Below are 20,070 nucleotides of genomic sequence, written 5' to 3'. Positions count from 1 at the left end.
TTTTGTGTGCAGAAGATACTAGGACCTTGGGCATCTGCCTCAGTTGCGCAGAAAGCAACTAAAGCACTGCTAATTTACCTAAAGTCAACAAACCTGAGCGACCACCTGTAGACTGTGTGTGCTCCCCGAGTGTGCTCGTGATTGTGTGTACCTTCTCATCTCTCTGCAACCTCTTTTCTTCCCTTTATTCCTTCCCCAGTGCAGGGTAGCAAACCGGACGTGCGTCTGGTTAACCTCCCTGCCTTTTCTTGCATCTTTATCTCTCTCTCTCTCTCCACCACCTCAAAGCCTTTCTCGCGATGATGCGAGAAACGGCTTTCACGCGATAATGCGCCACCTCGCGTCCAAAAGAAAGAGCTAAAATAAACAAACGTAACAGTTGTAATTTCTGGCTTATTTCGTGTTGAAATCAAAAACAGATAAACGTTACTCACATTGAGCCTCTAGGGAAGCGTGTGCTTGTGTGCAGTCGACAATTTCGGTGAGATCCGATCTATCTGGGCGATTCGCTGAGCCGCCATCTTGTTTAGACAGCAAAGTAGCCTGCATCATATTTGTCTACGATGCGGTTTTCTCGAAGCTGTCTATTTTGCCGGGTACGTGAGAATTGGAATGGGACTTAAGATGGCCGCCGTCCATTTATCTGTTATTTAGCCGTCTACAGTAAGTATTGGAACACACCATTTGTGAACGCGAGAATCCCCGTGAGGGCACCCTCATTTGTGTGTTTGGAAAAAGTTACTAACGATATAGAGTACCTGGTACTCTACTATGGGAGAGCAAAAAGCCGTCATGTGGGCCCCACCCACAACCACAGTGGGTACGTGCCACTAGTTTTGAAGGACAACTGCCGAGCTGGTTTTAATCTCTAAAAACTAGTAAGAAATCTTCCTCTACCAAATAAAGCATGTGCAGAAGTTTCATTTTAGGGGCGAAGCTCCTTATAGCGGCACCCGTTCGAGGGCACTCTCATTTAATCTCTAAAAACTAGGAACAAATCTTCCTCTACCAAATAAATCTTGTGCAGAAGTTTCATTTTAGGTGTGAAGCTCCTTATAGCGGCGCCATTCGTTCCTTGTAGTCGTAGTAGTAGTGTGTAACCAGTCTTACATTTTGACCTCCGTGGTGGTACCGGTGAAAGATTTCTTCTGTGCGTTGTTAAACAATAAAAAATTCGCAGCGTGCGCGTTAACTAAAAGCAGAATTCTCCCGTCTCTCATTCCCCCTTAGCAGCCATTGGCATGTACATTGAGCACTATCTGACAAGAAACGGTTGCTACGTTATACTCGCTGGGCGTAACCTCCTTGGTTTTAGAAAGGTTTAGGGAGCATTGGGCCACATTGCCATGAATACAGTGAACTAGTATATATCATGAACTCGAAGTGGTAAAAGGTGGGAAGTAGACCCGAAGTGCAAGCCGTGAGAAAGTGTGCGTGTGCCACCTCTCGTTTAGTCCTTGGAATGTCCGCTGGATGGCAGTGCTTCTATATAAGGAATATATGATGAAAAGACGCGAGAGGGTGGTACTTGGAGTGTTAAATGGGTGGACGAACGGACACACAGGCAGATGCATGGACCGACGCACGGATGGCTTCATGGACGAATGGACGCATGGACGATCGCAGGAGCGGATGCATGGACGAACGCAGGGACGGACGCACAGATGGACGTGCCGATGCACGAACAGACGCATGCACGGTCGGGCGAATGGACGCATGGATGGTCACACAGACGGACGCACGGACGGACGGAAGCAAGAACGATTGGACGGACGAATGCTTCGCCCCACTCTCCATCATTCACTCCGTGCATATGCTGCCAGTTTTTTACAATGCAACGAATGTGGAAGAACAAAGCAGGGACACACGTAATGCTGACAGCGTTCTCCGTGTCTCTTTGTTTGACCTTGTTTCATGCGCCGTGTAATATTAAATCACGCTTCGCCAAATAGCCGAGCACTCATCCAGTATGAATGAAAATGGCCAAAGGACATACACAGACACGCAGGGCGTTAGAACAAATGCTACCCGGTACGATAGAACAATTGCTACCCGATACGATAGAACAAATGCCTAGAGAAGAGAGGGAACGTCGGAGAGGAATTAAGCTAGCGCATGCGTAGAGTCAGTGCGGATGCCGACGTGAACACCGCTGACGCAAGAGATACTTCACATCTAAACAACGGCAGCATATCCAAGGGGTGAATGATGAAGAGTGGGGCGAAGCATCCGTCCATCCATTCGTTCTTGCTTCCGTCCATTCATGCGTCTGTCTGTGTCACCGTCCTTGAGTCCATCCACCCGTCCGTGCGTGCGTCTGTTCGTGCGTCCACACGTCCATCCGTGCGCCCATCCCTGGTTTGTCCATGCATCCATCCCTGCGTCCGTCCATGCGTTCATTCGTCCGTGCAGGCATCCGTGCGTCCGTCCATGCATTTGTCTGTGTGTCCATTCATCCATCTAGTCCAGGTACCACCATCTCGAGGTACCACCATCTCGCATCTTTTCACCATATATTCCGCATTTAGAAGCACCGCCATCCAGCGGACATTCCAAGCACTAAACGAGAGGTGGCCCATGCACACTTTCTTACCGCTTGCACTTCGTGTCTACTTCCCACCTTTCACCACATCGAGTTCATGGTATATACTAGTTCACGGTATTCATGCCTCTGCGGCCCAACGCTCGCTAAACCTTTCTAAAATTAAGGAGGTTTTGCCCAGCGAACATAACGTAGCAACCCTTTCTTGTCAGGTAGTGCTCACTTTACATGCCAATGGCTACTATTTGGGAATGAGAGACAGGAGATTTCTGCTTTTAGTTAACACGCACGCTGCGAGTTTTTTAGTGTTCAACAACGCACAAGAGAAATCTCTCACAAGCACCACCTTGCAGGTAAAAGCGTAAGACATGTTACGCACTACTACGAGGGTCGAACGGGTGCCGCTTTAAGGAGCTTCGCCCCAAAAGTCATTGCGAAAAAAAATATGTAGACGCGGCTGGATTGAACCCGTGTACCCTTGATTGGAAGGCGTGCTTAGCTATCCACTCAGCTATCCAGGTAGACCATGACATCACAGCCTTGTATAGCCTAGTATATGAAGACAATGTAAAACCGAAACGAGGATTGATGGAAAGAAAAGAACGACAGAAAAAAGTAGAAATAAACATAAACAAACAGAAAGAAATGAACAGAAAAAAGTAAGAATTTGCTTACCAGCCAATGTGGCCATGATGATCCGGGCGCAGACGCGTATAACTGAAAAACATGGAACAATATTATGCGCGTAGTCAGATACCATATTAGTGCACGTATATAGCAAGAGTAAAATAAAGCAAACTAGTGCCGCTATGAAAAGACTCACACATGAGAGATGTGGCCTATTCAAAACAATACAGAATAGTTTTCTTTCTACAATACCGTCAACACTAAATTTTGCAGCGTAAGTTGATATGGTGTAACCGAGATGTGTGTTTCTTCCTGTGTGTTTCTTCGTTCGTTTCCTCTAGTTTGCGCTGTTTGTGCCTTTTAAAGTAGTCTGATAGCACCGTATTCTGATGGTGATGCTGCTTTTAGTGGTGATGTACAGAAAGAAAAGACAAAAATTTGCAGTTCCCACGTACAGTGGGAATCGATGATATGAGAAGCACGAATGAGGAAGGTTGGCATGTCACTTAAAAATCCGCACAATGTTACGAAGTGGAGGTAAGTGATGCCGCACATCACTTACGTGTCATGATTATCATGTTTGCATGTGTCATTTATCTTCGTCGTCTAATCACGTCAAGTAATACCAAATTTAGTATATGTGAAGCTAGCGAAACGGCCGTGAGCACGCCATGAGCGTGGTATGTTGTCATGTTTTTACATGACACGCCTGTCACAATTATCATGTTTGCGCCAGTCATGCAATTCTTCATTCTTTGACGTCACGTAACAGCAAATTTTGTATATGTGGAGCTAGCAAAACGGCATCGAGCGCAACATGAAGGGCTCAATGTACTCCGATGTAGCGTTGATGCACGCGCACGCTGGGCACAGCGATGCTGCGTAAGCAAAACGCTGGCACTGTAGTCTGACGCCAGGCGCGACCAGCGCGATCAGCGTCCGTCAGCGCGGCCCGACGGCAACCGGCGCGAATTGTGACGTGTTGCATTTCGCGCCGAAGCGTTACCCAGGCAGTACTGCATCTCCCCAATTTTGTGACGGAGGAACGCCGGACGCGCTCAAACACGCATGCGTCAAAGCGACGCTGCGCGGCGCGGGCCCTCGAGTATGTGGTAAGGCCGACGCCTGGCGTGGCAACGCCTGCGTGACGCACCGAAATGAGCGCCAGCGAGCACGCGCATCATGAACGTAGCATGTAGTCATGTTGTTACGTGACATTCATGTCACTATTTACATGTTAGGGTCAGTCGCTTGTGTTCCTCATGCAATCATGTCATACCATACCAGTTTTGCAACATGTCATGGGAACGAAACCACCGGAAGAGCTGCAGGACTATGAAATGTAAATTATATCTACATGACATACATGTCATAATTTTCATGTTGTGACTATAGTCTGATATGTTATTTATACAGCCATGTTATGCCATACCAGGTTTGGTATGGTTATCATTATCGAAACGGCCAGGAGAGCTAAAGTCGTAGGCGGCTAGATAGATAGATAGATAGATAGATAGATAGATAGATAGATAGATAGATAGATAGATAGATAGATAGATAGATAGATAGATAGATAGATAGATAGATAGATAGATATTCTCAAAGTCACCGAATTTTGCTAGGAAATGCTTCGCATTTAAAAATAATGGCACCATATCCACGGAGTGAATGATGGAGAGTGGGGCAAAGCATTCGTCCATCCATTCGTTCTTGCTCCAGTCCGTCCGTGCGTCCGTCTGTGTGACCGTCCATGCGTCCATTCGCCCATCCGTGCGTGCGTCTGTTCAATTCAATTCAATTTTATTTTCCAGTTTATACATACTGGACGGTTGCGTTGGGTTAAAAGCTACATAAGTAGCTTGACGAGACCCAACGACCAGACTATACAGGGCAGTAACAGCAAGCAGTCCGGTGCAGCGACGAGAAAACCAATAAGTAAAACAGAATACCATATCGTATGTACATATACAGCGATTTACGTGGATTTCCAGTATGATGATTGCAGGAAGAAACAGTGAAAATAAATACATGTGCACAAAAAGTGCTAGAAAAAATAAATAAAAAAGTGATACATACAATAAAATACGGCTATAGCATAAGTAATAAACATAAATAATAATAACACGGAATAATAACACCGTGCCAATGTAGCAATACTAGCTATTCGGGACAAAATAAAAGAAAAACACTGGCCATATAACACAGCAAGAAATTCATGTAAGCAGAAGACTGTGTTAAAGAAACAACATAAGTTACGCACAATTCAATTACACAGAATGTCACAGTATGTGACATTACAAGTGAACGAAATATAAGCGGAAGTCTTTTTTACTGACCGTGTCAATGTCTTTATATTTATTTAAAGTAGATGTAGGTTATATGCCAACGATTGATGTTTGTAGTGCGTCCTGAAAAATGGAACTGACCGTGTCTCAGGGTTCCTTGTGTTCACATTAATTCTACGACGTTCTAACAATGCCAACTGTTTTATATAGTTCTTGAGGGATTCAGAAGCATATCACGCAGTATGTAATAAACGAAAAGTATAAAGGTTGTCAATTCTAATATTGTTGTACTTAGGAAACGCTTCTCTGGTGCTAGAATAATAGTCTATGTTGTCAATATAGCGAATAATCTTCTTCTGTAGCATCAGAATTTTACGTATTGTTACGGGGAAGATTTATTCACCGAGAGCTGGTCTTGCTAACGGCCTAGAGAGCGCACAGTCAAGCAGGCCAACGGGAGAATCTCGAGAGTCCAACCCACTACAACCACGCTGTCGTCTTCTTCATTTGGGTGCCAATTCAGCTGTGTCGGGGCGACAGTTCCATACACGTATCATCACCTCGGCCCGTAAGGCACCGTCTCGGTGCCTGTTAAATGAGCGAGTCGGCGTTGTAGGGCTTGAGACGAGAAACGTGGACTACTTCCGTTCTGGGTGCAGCAGCTGATGAGTTTGTGGTAGCGGCAATCTCGTAGGTCACAGGTGTGACCTGACGAATGACTCAGTAGGGCCCAGCGTATCTCGATAGTAGTTTCTCGCAGAGGCCAACACGTCGAGATGGTAGCCACAGGAGAACAAGAGAACCCGCAGAAAAAACGGCATCTCTATGTCGACGGTCATAAAGAGACCTCTGTGCTGTCTGCGACGACGATAACCGAGCACGCGCTACCGCACGTGCCGTGAGGGCACGGGTGATTGCATCCTGAGCGTACGAGGTGGAGGATGGGTGGTCTGATGAAAGCAGTGTGTCCAAGGGCAGTAAGGGATGACGTCCGAAGAGTAGATAAAAAGGGGAGTAGCCCGCTGTTTCATGACGCGACGAGTTTAGGCGAAGGTTACGAACGGAAGAGCTATGTCCCAATCAGTGTGGTCGGTAGATACGTACATGGAAAGCATGTCCGTCAATGTGCGGTTTAGTCGCTCCGTAAGGCCGTTAGTCGGAGGGTGGTAAGATGTGGTGAAGTTGTGACGGGTAGCACAAGATCGGAGTAGATCATCAACCACACGAGATAGAAAGTAGCGACCACGGTCTGTGAGCAGGTGAGTCGGAGCGCCATGCTGAAGAATAATGTCGTGCAGCAGGAAGTCGGCAACGTCGGTTGCGCAGCTGGTTGGTAGCGCTCGAGTGATTGCATACCGAGTGGCATAGTCTGTGGCCACTGCAATCCATTTATTTCCAGTTGTAGAAGTAGGAAAGGGGCCTAGCAAGTCCAACCCCATTCGATAAAATGGCTCGGCTGGAACTTCAATAGGTTGAAGACCGGCAGGGGGAGTCGTAGGCTTCTTTCGGCGCTGGCAGAGGTCACAAGATGTGACGTAACGGCGAACAGAGCGGTACAGACCCTTCCAGAATACTCGTCGTCGAATGCGGTCGTAAGTTCTGGAGACTCCTAGATGTCCAGAAGTCGGAGCGTCGTGGAATTGTCGCAGAACATCCTTTCGCAGGTGATGCGGTACGACGAGTAAAAGTTCCGCGCCGTCGGGGTGTAAGTTGCGGCGGTACAAAACGTTGTCTTGAAGCAGGTATCTGCTAAGAGATGGGTCAGCATAACGCGATTGAAGGCGGTCAATGATGGTGAGTAGCGATGGATCTCGGCGCTGTTCGTCAGCCACGTTCAGAAAGTCAGTGATGGCTAAAACGCAGGCATCGGATTCCAAATCAGTGGAACTAGGTGGATCAACAGGGTGCCGGGATAAGCAGTCAGCATCGCTGTGCAGCTTTCCAGATTTGTAAACAACCGAGAACGTGTACTCCTGTAATCGAAGTGCCCATTGGCCGAGTCTTCCTGTAGGGTCCTTAAGCGTCGACAGGCAGCAAAGCGCATGATGGTCTGTGATGACTGTGAACGGACGTCCGTATAAGTACGGACGGAATTTCGCAATAGCCCAAACGAGGGCTAAGCATTCCCGCTCAGTAATGGAATAATTTTGTTCCGCTTGCGACAAAAGGCGGCTAGCGTAGGCTATCACACGGTTGGTGCCATTCTGTATCTGAGCGAGTATAGCACCAATGCCATGGCCGCTTGCATCGGTGCGAAGCTCTGTTCGAGCCGCTAGATAAAAATGAGCCAACACAGGTGGTCATGTGAGGGCGGTAATTAGCGACGCGAAGGAATGTTCTTGGTCCCTTCCCCAAGAAAAGGCCACATTCTTTTTGAGGAGATCCGTGAGGGGCCTAGCAATATCCGCGAAATTGAAGACAAAGCGGCGGAAGTATGAGCAGAGCCCAATAAAACTGCGAACTTCTTGTGTGGAACGCGGAACCGGGAATTCTCGGACTGCACGGACGTTGTCAGGGTCGGGTTGAACACCAGTGGCGTCAACAAGGTGGCCGAGTAGTTTAATCTGCCGACGTCCAAATGAGCATTTCGACGAATTCAGTTGGAGACCAGCGCAACGAAAAACGTCAAGAATTGCCGAGAGACGAGACAGGTGGCTTTCGAAGGAGGGCGAGAAAACTATTACATCATCCAGATAGCAGAGGCAGGTCGACCATTTGAAACCGCGAAGAAGAGAGTCCATCATACGTTCAAAAGTAGCCGGGGCATTGCACAACCCAAAAGGCATGACCTTGAATTGGTAAAGGCCGTCGGGTGTGATGAATGCTGTCTTCTCGCGGTCGCGGTCGTCGACCGAAATTTGCCAGTATCCGGATCGAAGGTCAAGGGACGAGAAATAGTTGGCGCCGTGGAGGCAGTCGAGCGCATCATCGATTCGAGGTAAAGGATAAACGTCCTTCTTGGTGATCCGATTTAGGTGGCGATAGTCGACGCAAAAACGCCAGGTGTTGTCCTTCTTTTTAACTAAGACCACAGGGGAGGCCCAAGGACTCTATGAAGGCTTAATGACGTCTTTACTCAGCATTTTCTCGACCTCCGTCTGTATTACTTGGCGCTCAGCATGTGACACGCGATAAAGGCGCTTGTGGAGTGGACTGGCGTCGCCGGTGTCGATGCGGTGGGTTACGGCACTTGTGCGGCCCAGGGGACGGTCGTCGACGTCAAAGATATCTAGGTAAGAAAATAGAACACCCTGGAGCGCCGCAACTTGGGAAGGTAAGAGATCGCTGGATATCATTTTGTCGAGGAACGCCTTATTTTGCGACGTGATGACAGGTTTCGTCATGGTCTTATTGTCAGTTGTAAAAGAACAAATCGAACATTCATCAAGGGTGGAAAGATCGGCTAAAGTGATGCCTTGGGGAAGCACTTGGGTCGACGTAGAGAAGTTTAGAACGGGAAGTAGCACCATGTTGTTAGCAACAACCACTATAGTATGTGATAGTGCGATGTGGTGCATAAGGGTCAAATCAATGAGGGGAGCTACCAGATAGTCTCCATCAGGAACGGACGGGAAGGGCGACAGAGGAATGTACATAGCAGCCTGGGGCGGTAGCCGTAGAGACTCCACGGATCGTAGCCGAGTGCGACTTGGAGGAGTGAAATCGGAGCACAAAGGCAATTTGAGCCGTAAGATACCGGTAGAACAATCGATGAGGGCGGAGTGGGCGGTTAAGAAGTCAATTCCAAGGATGACGTCGTGTGGGCAAGCATCGAGGACTGCAAAGAGAACGGAAGTGTGGTGGCCAGCCACAGTAACGCGGGCAGTGCACATACCAAGCACCGATGTTCGACTTCCGTTGGCAAATCAAACAGTAGAGAACATAGCTGGTGTGAGAACCTTTTTCAGGCGAGATCGAAGTGTGGAACTCATAACAGATACTTGGGCACCAGTGTCAATTAGAGCAGTAACGGCGTGGCCATCAACGAACACCCGAAGTAAATTGCGTCTTGAATTTGTAGCCGGTTGAGGGTTTTCGTTCCGAGTCGTCAACGCAGCGCCACCTCCAGGAGCTGCACTCGTCAGTTTCCCGGGGAATGGGCAGAATAAGCCGGTGACGGAGAGCGGCGGCGTTGAGGGGAGCGTGACGGCCGACCCTGAGGTGATGGCGAGCGGCTAGACCAGTTTCTCTGGGCGACGACGTCAGCGTAAGACGGTTCGGAGCGTGGAAATTAACGGCGAGCTGAAGGGTCCAAAATATGGTCATCCGGAAAACCGGGTTTCGAATAGTGTCCGTGGTCCTGACGGCAATCTACATTACGAAAGCTTGGCCGGAAATACCACCTGTTGCGGCAATGGCGGGAAATGTGCCCAACTCGAGAGCAAGAAAAGCAGATGGGTCGATCATCGTGCGTGCGCCACTCAGATGGATTTCGGTAGCGTGGTGGAAACCGAGGAGTCGAAGCTGCCGCAGCGACAAGTGGAGCAGAGTGGTGGTCAGCGTTGTGGACGGGAGTGCTCATGGGCTGCGGCATAAGTCTGGCGGGCTGGGGAACCTGGACGCCCAGGTTAGCAAACTCCTGACGTACGACGGCTTGAATAAGCGAGACTGTTGCCCAGTTGTCTTGCGCAGGGGGCTGATAGGAAGCGGGTGCCATGGCTTCCAGCTCCTGGCGAACAATCCTTGCGATGTTGGCAGGAGGCGCAAGTGAACGGGGCGCTGCAGAATCCTCGCAAGACGAAGTCGCAGCAGTGTTTGGTAGTCTCGCGATGTGGTGGGTGATTCGCCTGTTTTTAGCTTGCTCAAATCGCCGGCATTCAGATATGATGGAGTCGACAGTGGTGCAGTTCTTGCACATTAGTATGTTGAAAGCATCATCAGCAATGCCTTTCAACACGTTGTTGATCTTGTCCGCCTCGGACATGTTTTTGTCAGTCTTCCGGCACAGTGCCAGTACGTCTTGGATGTACGTGACGTACGACTCCGTCGATGATTGAACACGCGACACGAGTTCCTGCCTGGCTGCCATCTGACGAGCAACTGACCGACCGAACAAATCACGAAGCTTTTGCTTGCATGTGTCTCAGCTGGTTAATTCTTCTTCATGCGTCTCATACCAGGCGCGTGCGGTACCCCGTAGGTAAAATAGAATATTTGCCAGCATAAGCGTTTCGTCCCACCTGTAGTGCTTGCTGACGCGCTCGAATAATGCGAGCCATTCTTCGACGTCCATGCTGTCCGTCCCGGAAAACGTGCCAGGGTCGAGAAGATGGGGAGGGGGAATCACAGGTGATGGAGCCGGCGCGGATGGCGAGGCCTGAGTGCCAGTTACAGGCATCGCGGCTGGAAAAAGCTGGCGTCCACTGCGGAGTTCCAGAGCCGGGTTGTGTGAAGACACAGCACCTTCCACCAAAAGATGTTACGGGGAAGGTTTATTCACCGAGAGCTAGTCTTGCTAACGGCCTAGAGAGCGCACAGTCAAGCAGGCCAATGGGAGAAGCTCGAGAGTCCAACCCACTGCAACCACGTTGTCGTCTTCTTCATTTGGGTGCCAATTCAGCTGTGTCGGGGCGACAGTTTCATACGCGTATCAGTATGTTAGTTATAGTGGTTGTACTCCACACTAAGGCGCAATAATTTAAGTGGGCATGAAATAAAGCATTATAAATCTGTACTTTGGCCTTTGTAGGTAGCAAACTACGACATCGTGATAAGACACCTGTCACAGAGGAGAGCTTTTCACATAGGTAATTTACATGCATGTCCCAAGTAAGTTGTGAAGAAAAGTGCACGCCAAGGATTTTGTGACTGTCAACTATTTCGGTTTTTTGACCTTCAAAAGCAATAGCAATTTAACGAAAGCAATTTGTTCTTGGAGCGAAAAATAATTACCTTAGTTTTCTTAGCGTTGATACTAAGTTGATTTAGCTGAGACCAGGTAGATAACTTTCTTAGCAGTTCATTGCAATCCGTTGTCAAGTTGCGCACGTCGTTCCCAGACAATATGACAGTGCTGTCATCAGCGTATATAATAAATTCAGCATTAGTATTAAGGTTCACAATGTCATTAATGTAGATATTAAATAAAAGCGGCCCTAAAACGCTTCCTTGAGGCACGCCAAATTTGTTTATTAGACAAGACGACCTGTGACCGTTCACGTAAACACACTGGTATCTGTCACTTAAGTAAGACTTAAACAGTGATAAGCAGCTACCACGTACTCCGTAGCATTCTAGTTTGTCTAATAAAATGTTATGACTTAGGCAGTCGAATGCCTTACTAAAATCTATAAATAACGCCAGCGCATAGGATTTCCTTTCTATGTTCCTTATTATCGTTTCCTTGGTTGACAGAAGGGCTGTTTCCGTTGACCTGTGTTTCCTAAATCCGTGTTGTGCGTTAGTTATGATACCAAACTTATTGAAGAAATTGACCATGCGACAGTGTATAATTTTTTCTAGCCCCTAAGAAAACACAGGTAACACCGAAATTGGCCGGTAGTTATTGGGGTCAATAGGGCTACCTGCTTTCAATATTGCCGAAACTCTGGCGTATTTCACTGCCTGTGCGAATACGCCCGATTAAGGCGTTAAATTGAATATGTGAGCAAGAGCAGGAGAAATAGAAGTTATACAATGCTTAATAGGGCCTAGTTGCAGGTTGTTTGTGTCTAACGCATTCCCTGTGTCTAACGCGTCCCTGTGTTCGTCCATGCATCCGCCCCTGCGTCCGTTAATGCGTCCGTCCATGCAGCTGTCTGTATGTCCGTTCATCCATCTATTCAACACTCCAAGTACCACCGTCTCGCATCTTTTCATCATGTATTCCCCATATAGAAGCACCGCCATCCAGCGGACATTCCAAGGACTAAACGAGAGGTGAACACGCACACTTTCTTACGGCTTGCGCTTCGGGTCTACTTCCCACCTTGAGCCACCTCGAGTTCATGGTATATACTAGTTCACGGTATTCATAGCATTGCGGGCCAACGCTCGCTAAACCTTTCTAAAAGTAAGGAGGTTACGCCCTGTTAATATAACGTATAGCAACCTTTTCCTGTCAGATAGGGCTCAATGTACATGCCAATGGCTGCTAATGGAAAATGAGAGACAGGAGAATTTGGCTTTTACTTTCTTACGGCTTGCCCTTCGTATCTACTTCCCACCTTTAACCACCTCGAGTTCATGGTGTATACTAGTTCATTGTATTCATGGCACTGCGGCTTAATGCTCGGTGAATCTTTCTAAAACTAAAGAGGTTACACCCAGCGAGTATAACGTAGCAGCCATTTCTTGTCAGATAGTGCTGAATGTACATGCCAATGGCTGCTAATGAGAATCGCAGCGTGCGCGTTAACTTAAAGCCGATTGCTCCTGTCTCTCATTCCCCATTAGCAGCCATTGGCATGTACACTCAGCACTATTTTGTATTGTTCACCAACGCACAGAAGAAATCTCTTACCGGCACCACCTTGGAGGTCAAAATGTTATACTTATTACACGCTACAACGGCTAGGAGGGACGAACAGGTGCCGCTATAGGAAGCTTCGTCCCTAAAATGCCACCTGCCTCTTCCCACCAGGGAACTCAAGTAAATGTCTCGCAGATGGGGGTATCGCATGAATGTTACGTAATTGGTTATGGTTTGGGAATGCCCAACTGGTATTTCGTGTTTATTCTCATTTATTGAATGAAGGAGAAGCGTTGCATTCAACTAGTGGTGAAACGCTGATGTGCGGTCTAGTGCCTACGTATACTGGGTGGTCAGTGAACGGTTTTGTACCTCGAACAGTCGGTTTTTACTAGCAGGCACTGGCTGCACAACGCCAACTAAATTTCAATGCCGAAAGGCTGCCACAGTGACGTCAGAGGGTGGGGGCCCAGTTACACCGCGAACGCGGCGGAAAGCCTGTGTTTCGTTCACGTTTTAGGAGAACCAACACTCCCGCTCTCGCAGCAGCTGCGGCTTGATTGGGCCGAATAAAAGATGTGAAAAAAAGTCTTACTGAGCATGCTCAGTTGAGCAACTGCGCCCCCAACCTCTGACGTCACTGCGGCAGCCTTTCGGCCTTGAAATTTAGTCGGCGTTGGCCTGCATCGTGCTTGCGAGGCCAGAAAGAGGGGGGGGGGGGGCAGAAAACAACTGGCGCGAGATGCAAGCATGTGGCCCGATACTCGAGGTGCGAGCATGATCAGTGGAAGCCGACGCATGACGCCTGACATCGTGCGACGAAGACATGCTCCACATTTAAAATTATCTTGTCAGACGGTATAGGACCCATACAATCACTGCTCTTTTGAAGTGCCCTTCTAAAGACCCACGCCGGTGCTTGAAAATACTTCGACAAAATGCACTCTACAGGTGCCGTGTTGTGCTAGAAGTGAAAAAGAGCTCTGGAAACATTGCTTGCCTAAAAATGTAGAATCGCATATTGCGTCAGACCACGTGAACTGCACAACAAGTGAGTAGTCTGAATCATATACCACCTATTGCACAAGGCTCCGCCATAATTTAAAGTTTTTTTTTCATTGGAACAAGCGTCTGCGGTAAACAGGCCTCGATGTGACTTTTCGTCTTCCAGATAAAATCAGCCGAAGACATGTTGAAATACTGCACCGGATTCACCTGGTCATCGCATTCACTCGTCACTACACCCACCTAATCGGCCATGCGGACAGCCCAAATTGTGAGCGCTGCCAAGTGCGCGAAACTTTAGCTCATATATTTTGTGACTGTCCACTACACGTGGCGCAAAGAAAAATGCTAATGCCAACGTTGCAAGCACCAGACAAACGCCATTGAGTGAAAGCCATTTATTGTCAGCAATGAACGACCAGTGTCAAAAACTGCTACAAAGACTGTTTTGGACTTTATCAAAAGCACTGGACTAGATACTAGACAGTAGGGTACTATGCTAAGTTGCTACTGTACATACGCACCACCTCTTCTTGTCCTCATCGTCATCCTTATCCCTCTTTCCTTCCTCCTTGCTTTATGCCCAGTGTAGAGTAGCAGGCAAGAGCTAACTAGCTCAGGCCGACCTCTCTACCTTCTGAGGAACTCTCACTCACCCACACTATGATTTTGTTTTATCAGGTACAGGATGAGCTAATTCTGCAGCTACGTAGGTGCACACCCGATTGACAGACGCAGCTGTCGTGGTAGCTTAGTGGTGCAGCATGGGACGCGTTATTGTATTGACAGACGCAAGGTGGATACTTCGGTAATTCGCAATATGTTGAACTGTGTGGTTGTGGGTATTTCGCAACAGTACTTGAAGTGGGCCCCCTAAGAGAGTTCACAACTGCCTCAAAGAAGGGGGCTCCTGCAGGTTATGCAACGTTATGATTGCCGAGTGCAGGCCTGGCGTGCAGGCCTGGCATTTTACTCTCTGGATCCACAAAAGGGAACGCTAAAGGCAGAGAGCTAGCCAAAAATTTTCAGCTCTTGGTTCGGGTGGACGCGGTAATTACTTTTTGTGCAAGTTTGTGTGTGTGTGTTTGTATATGCGCAGACACGTGCACATACGCAAAAGAAAGAGAAACAAAACTTTATTTAGAAACAGTGTTCCCAGCGAGGCACGGCATCACCCTAAGGTGGGGTTCAACTGCCCTCTTGGTCCTGGTGACTAGTTGTTGTTGGTCTTCCAGGTCGTCCAGGACGAGCTTGGCCTTCCACATTTCCACACAAAATTGAAAACTTTGGGTGGTGGAGTTTGGAACCCCTTTTCTGGTTACGCTAATCATTAGAATATCCCCTCCATCGGTGACTACATTGGTGGTTCGCTTCTTTCGAAGCAATAACAGCGCAGGAGTTAGTCCTAGTGTGAACCATGCTTAAGTTAAAGTGGTGTTAGCGCAGCGAATATTCACTGAAGTCGGACCTTGAACACCTGTCGCATTTACTGGTACTAACAAAACTGTACACTGAAATAACAGTGTATATCAATGTTTGGACCGACTAGTGCAACACGCTTCGAAACTGTTTTCATTACGGTATGATTTGTGATTGTTAGGAGGCTTATGCTAGAAGGTACTGAATGTATACAGTGAATGTCTATAGTCGGCCTTCCATTGTCGTGCCATACATGAGACTAGACGGGAGCTTTACTACCTGCAGGATGACTACATTGTTCCTCATTGCTTCATCCCTGCATGATGACTACATTGGTTGTTATTTCTGGTAGTTGGTAGTGCAATGTCGCAGTTGACCACAGTTCTCTACACAAACCCTTCACGGACTTGACAGCGGCTCAGAGGGGGCTGATTACCATTAGACAAATTTCTGTGAAGCAAAGTGAAATCAAACGGCTAACGAGTAAAACAATTCATCAGCGTTCCCCAGGCGCCGCTTTAGTGAGGAACGTTGGTGTTTTGAATGCAGTTCTGTTCAAGTAGCCTTGAGGTGCACGATGGTCTACCCGGTCTTGTGCAGACGCGTGCATGTCACGCTTACGGGCGTGGTTACTAGCGCTTCTTGGCGAGGTCTTCAGTGGGCCGTGCCATGTATATAGAGGGCCTGAATTATAGCCAGCATGGCTAGCAAGTACGGGAAGCCTTGTCGGTAGGCCACAAGGAATGTGATTGAATGATGGGATTCATCCAACAAAAATATAGATATGCAACTGTCGTTAAAACAGGGAATAGGGTGCTATGCAGGATAGGCCAAGTTTCGCACGAGTTTCGTGAACCATGGGATCTTTCCGAGGTCTGGTGACACCCATTTTGGATGAGCCAACAACATAGAGTAATATGTAAAATGTTAAGAGAGAACACTCCCATGGGCCCCTGCGGCTGATTGAGTGGGCATAGTGGCAGCAACGAGGACACTATGCTAAAACGATGCCTTTTTTTGACGCAGCTCCTTGTCAGCCTGATCGGACCCCCGCTCTGTGCAAGTGCCGCTCCTGGTTTCAGCGCTGCATCGCCTTCTGATGTGCCATTCTGCCTGGAGGGTCATGTGGTCTTCGGTGGCGGCACGCCCCTGGACTTTCCTATCGCCCCCGTGCGCGATAGTTGCGACGTGTCCACCCGTGTGCCTTATCGAAGATTCCACTCCGCGCCCTCCTTCGTCGCAGTCATCGATCATCCAATCATCGCCAACGCAAGACATGTGACGTCCCGCAGCGAAGCTATAAAGGAACCGGCCATCAGCTTCAGCTTCAGTGGGCATAGTGGCAGACAGAGGACACTATGCTAAAACGATGCCTTTTTTTGACGCAGGTATGTTACTTTTCTGACGCGTACGTAGTCCGTAGCGATGACCGTTTTTTATTGCTGCTGCTCTGCCCACAAGTGTTTGTTTTGTCATGTTCGGGTGCAGTGTTTTCCTTTAACAGTATTTTACTGTGTGGTGATGTCGAACCTAATCCCGGCCCCCCCAAAACTGCACCTGGAACTAATAACCGGCCGCATAGCACTCGTCCCGCTACTCGTTCATTCGGGAATTCTATTTCGACCCCTGAGCTCGGCGCACGTTCCCGAATAGCTGATTGTTCTATATCAGACAAACCCGATGTCGCTGCTCTGCTTTAACAACTGCTGGCTACTCAGCAGCAAATCGCAAGTGATATTGCTGACATTAAGCTCCGTTTCGACAACCGATTTGATGCACTCGTGTCTCGGGTATGTGCTTTGGAAAAAGCTTCCACGGGTTCCAACTCCAATTCTGCTTCTGTTGGGTCGCCTAACGCATGCATTGCCGAACTCGCTTCCAAGATTGATGATCTTGAGAATCGTTCACGGCGCAACAATATTGTAATTTATGGACTGGAAGAGGAAGCCTTCGAAGACGGTGGTTGTTTGGCAACTAAGATTGAGGCGTTTTTTACTGAAAAGCTGCAGATCGAATGTCCTCAGATTGAACGTTGTCACAGACTCGGTAGACAGCAACTAGATCGTTCCCGTCTTGTTATACTTAAGCTCCTTGATTATCGGGATAAAATGACCATATTTAAGAACGTTGCAAAGCCCAAAGGAACTAAAATTTATATTAACGAAGATTTCTCTCCGCGAGTTCGCGCTCTGCGTAAAAAAATGTGGGACGCCGCAGCTCCTTTTCGTGATATAGGGTGTTCTACTAGTTTGAGGTTTGATTACATTCTAATAAACAAAGCTCGGTACTACTGGGATGAAACACTGAATTCCCTTGTCAAAGCACCTAGTTTTCCAAATAATTCCGATGCGATGCCCTTCCCGGCTGCATCCGGTTCGGAACTACGATTTTCTCCTGGTGAACCTTCCCCGGCAGCAGCGCCTGTTGTCTCCAGTTGACGTCGTCCCGGCAGGAATGAAAATTTCGTCCTTCTAAACTTAAACGCTAGGAGCGTAATAAAGAAATTGTCTAGCCTTCTCTCCTTTGTCTCAGCGTATTCGCCTCACGTCATCGGCATTACTGAAACGTGGCTACACGATGGTATCCTTGATTTCGAGTTCACTCCCCCAGGGTACACAGCAGTTCGCACCGATAGACTCGTGGGGAAAGGGGGTGGTGTTGCTCTTATCCGTTCGGACTTAAAATTTGCTGTGATTACAGGCCCAGCCGACACCGAGTCTGTTTGGTGCAAGATTTGCCTCGAAAAATGTGCAATTGTCGTTTGCGTTTTCTATCGGCCTCCTGCCTCGAGTATTGAAACATTACAGATTCTTAATAACTTCATGTACGAGCGCAATTTTAGTGCGTCGAACTTCATTTGCATGGGCGATTTTAACGCCCCAGGTATCCACTGGCCTTCCCTTAAGTGTGATGGTCGCGAAAGTAATATTTGCAAGGAACTTATAGACTTTACAGTATCTTTCGGCTTAACTCAAATTGTTCATGGTGCCACCAGCTTGAATGCTGTTCTCGATCTCGTATTTTTAAGCTCCGACCTTTAGGATAAAGGCTTTGAGTATGAAATAATTGATGGCCTGTCTGACCATCAGGCTGTTCTCGTTTCCCTCGCATGCGTAATCAATAAACCGCGATATGTTTTCACTTCGTTTCCTGACTTTGAACGTGCGGATGACCTTTCTGTTTTAGACGCTTTGGCGGATGCGTACGATGACTTTGTGCTACTCAGCGCTTCAGGAGACATTGATACACTAACTACCACTTTTGAAAATCTAGTAAAATTATGCATTTCAGAGTTTATCCCTACAAAGACTAAAAAGGAAAACACTGATGTTCCCTGGATGACCCGCGATCTTTTACACTTATCTCGTAAAGTCCGAAGACTTCGGCGCTGCAAATCATCTAGCAATCCAGAAAGCATTATCAGGTTTACTGAGGCCAAGAGGGAACTTCGAGAGCAGCAAAATATAGCTAAAGATTTCTTTTTTCGTGTTCAACTTCAAAGTTTGCTATCCGACAATCCCCGCAAGTTCTGGCGCTCGGTCCTGCCTCGCGATGCTTCTTGTAATTCTTTTAAAATAAACGATAGAATCATTGATGATCCGGCGGAAATTTCGAACAATTTTAACTCGTTCTTTCAGTCTGTCTTTACAGTCGACAATCTGGTTGTTCCTTCTTTTTCCACCTTGAATCCAACGTCTCCAATCAGTGATGTAGTGATCACTGAAGAGGGCGTGTTAAATCTCGTACTTAATTTGGACACTAAAAAGTGTAATGGACCCGATGGTATTCCCAACATGTTTCTCGTTCGCTACTCCCTTTGGACCTCTCAATACCTTACAATAATTTTCAATAAATCCGTAAAATCTGGAACCGTTCCCAGATCTTGGAAAAACGGCAAAATAGTACCTTTACATAAATGTGGTGACAAGCAAGTTTTCAGCAATTACAGGCCCATCTCTCTTACCCCTCATTCCTGCAAGCTATTAGAGCATATTATATACAAACATATTATTGCATTTCTCGAATCTAACAATTTGTTGTCTAGCTTCCAACATGGATTCAGACGAAGTTATAGTACTGTTACGCAGCTAACCGAATTCGTGCACGACGTTTCTAGTAATTTGGACATTGGTAATCAGGTTGACGCACTATTCATCGACTTTTCGAAAGCGTTCGACACTGTACTTCACTCTAAATTACTATGCAAATTAAATGCCATATTAAATAACCCGTAACTAGTTACCTGAATTTCTAATTTTCTTTCTGAGCGCTCGCAATACGTTTGTTATAACTCAACTGACTCCGACATTGTTAGTGTTAATTCAGGCGTTCCACAAGGTTCTGTACTTGGCCCGTTACTGTTTCTACTGTACATAAACGATTTGCCTAATAACGTCACCTGTAAAATTCGTCTGTACGCAGATTATTGTGTTTTGTATGAACCCATCGACTCTCCTGAAGCCCATTATCGTCTAAATGACTCATTTACTAAATTTTGTGAATGGTGTGCAAGCTGGCAAATGAGTATAAACTTTAACAAATCTGTGCTTATGTCTTTCACGAATAGTAAGTCCCCTTCCTGCTTCACGTACTCGTTTAACGGATCCACCTTAAAAAAAGTAACAGAATATAGATATCTTGGTGTTATTCTTTCTAGCAATTTATCTTGGTCTCAGCATATTAACTTTATCTGCACAAAATCTTTAAAAAAGTTAGGTTATTTAAGACGAACACTGTCCCAATCCCCCAAAAGCACTAAATTACTAATGTATAAAACACTG

General features: G+C 47.2%; 1 protein-coding gene across 2 annotated transcripts in view; it reads right to left on the bottom strand.

Moving 5' to 3' along the window:
• Positions 1-20,070, bottom strand: part of LOC142817378 (uncharacterized) — a 72,596-nt gene that overhangs the window by 34,070 nt on the left and 18,456 nt on the right. For both annotated transcript variants that reach the window (XM_075894407.1, XM_075894408.1), the window contains exon 2: positions 3,218-3,259. In XM_075894407.1, coding sequence (XP_075750522.1) covers positions 3,218-3,259 — 42 coding nt within the window. The remainder of the gene's footprint in view (positions 1-3,217; positions 3,260-20,070) is intronic.

This window comes from Rhipicephalus microplus, chromosome 5 (genome assembly GCF_043290135.1).
Source record: "Rhipicephalus microplus isolate Deutch F79 chromosome 5, USDA_Rmic, whole genome shotgun sequence".
NCBI classification, from domain to species: domain Eukaryota; kingdom Metazoa; phylum Arthropoda; class Arachnida; order Ixodida; family Ixodidae; genus Rhipicephalus; species Rhipicephalus microplus.
Note: the sequence above shows the minus strand (reverse complement) of the source record. Positions and strands in the feature narration are given on the sequence as shown.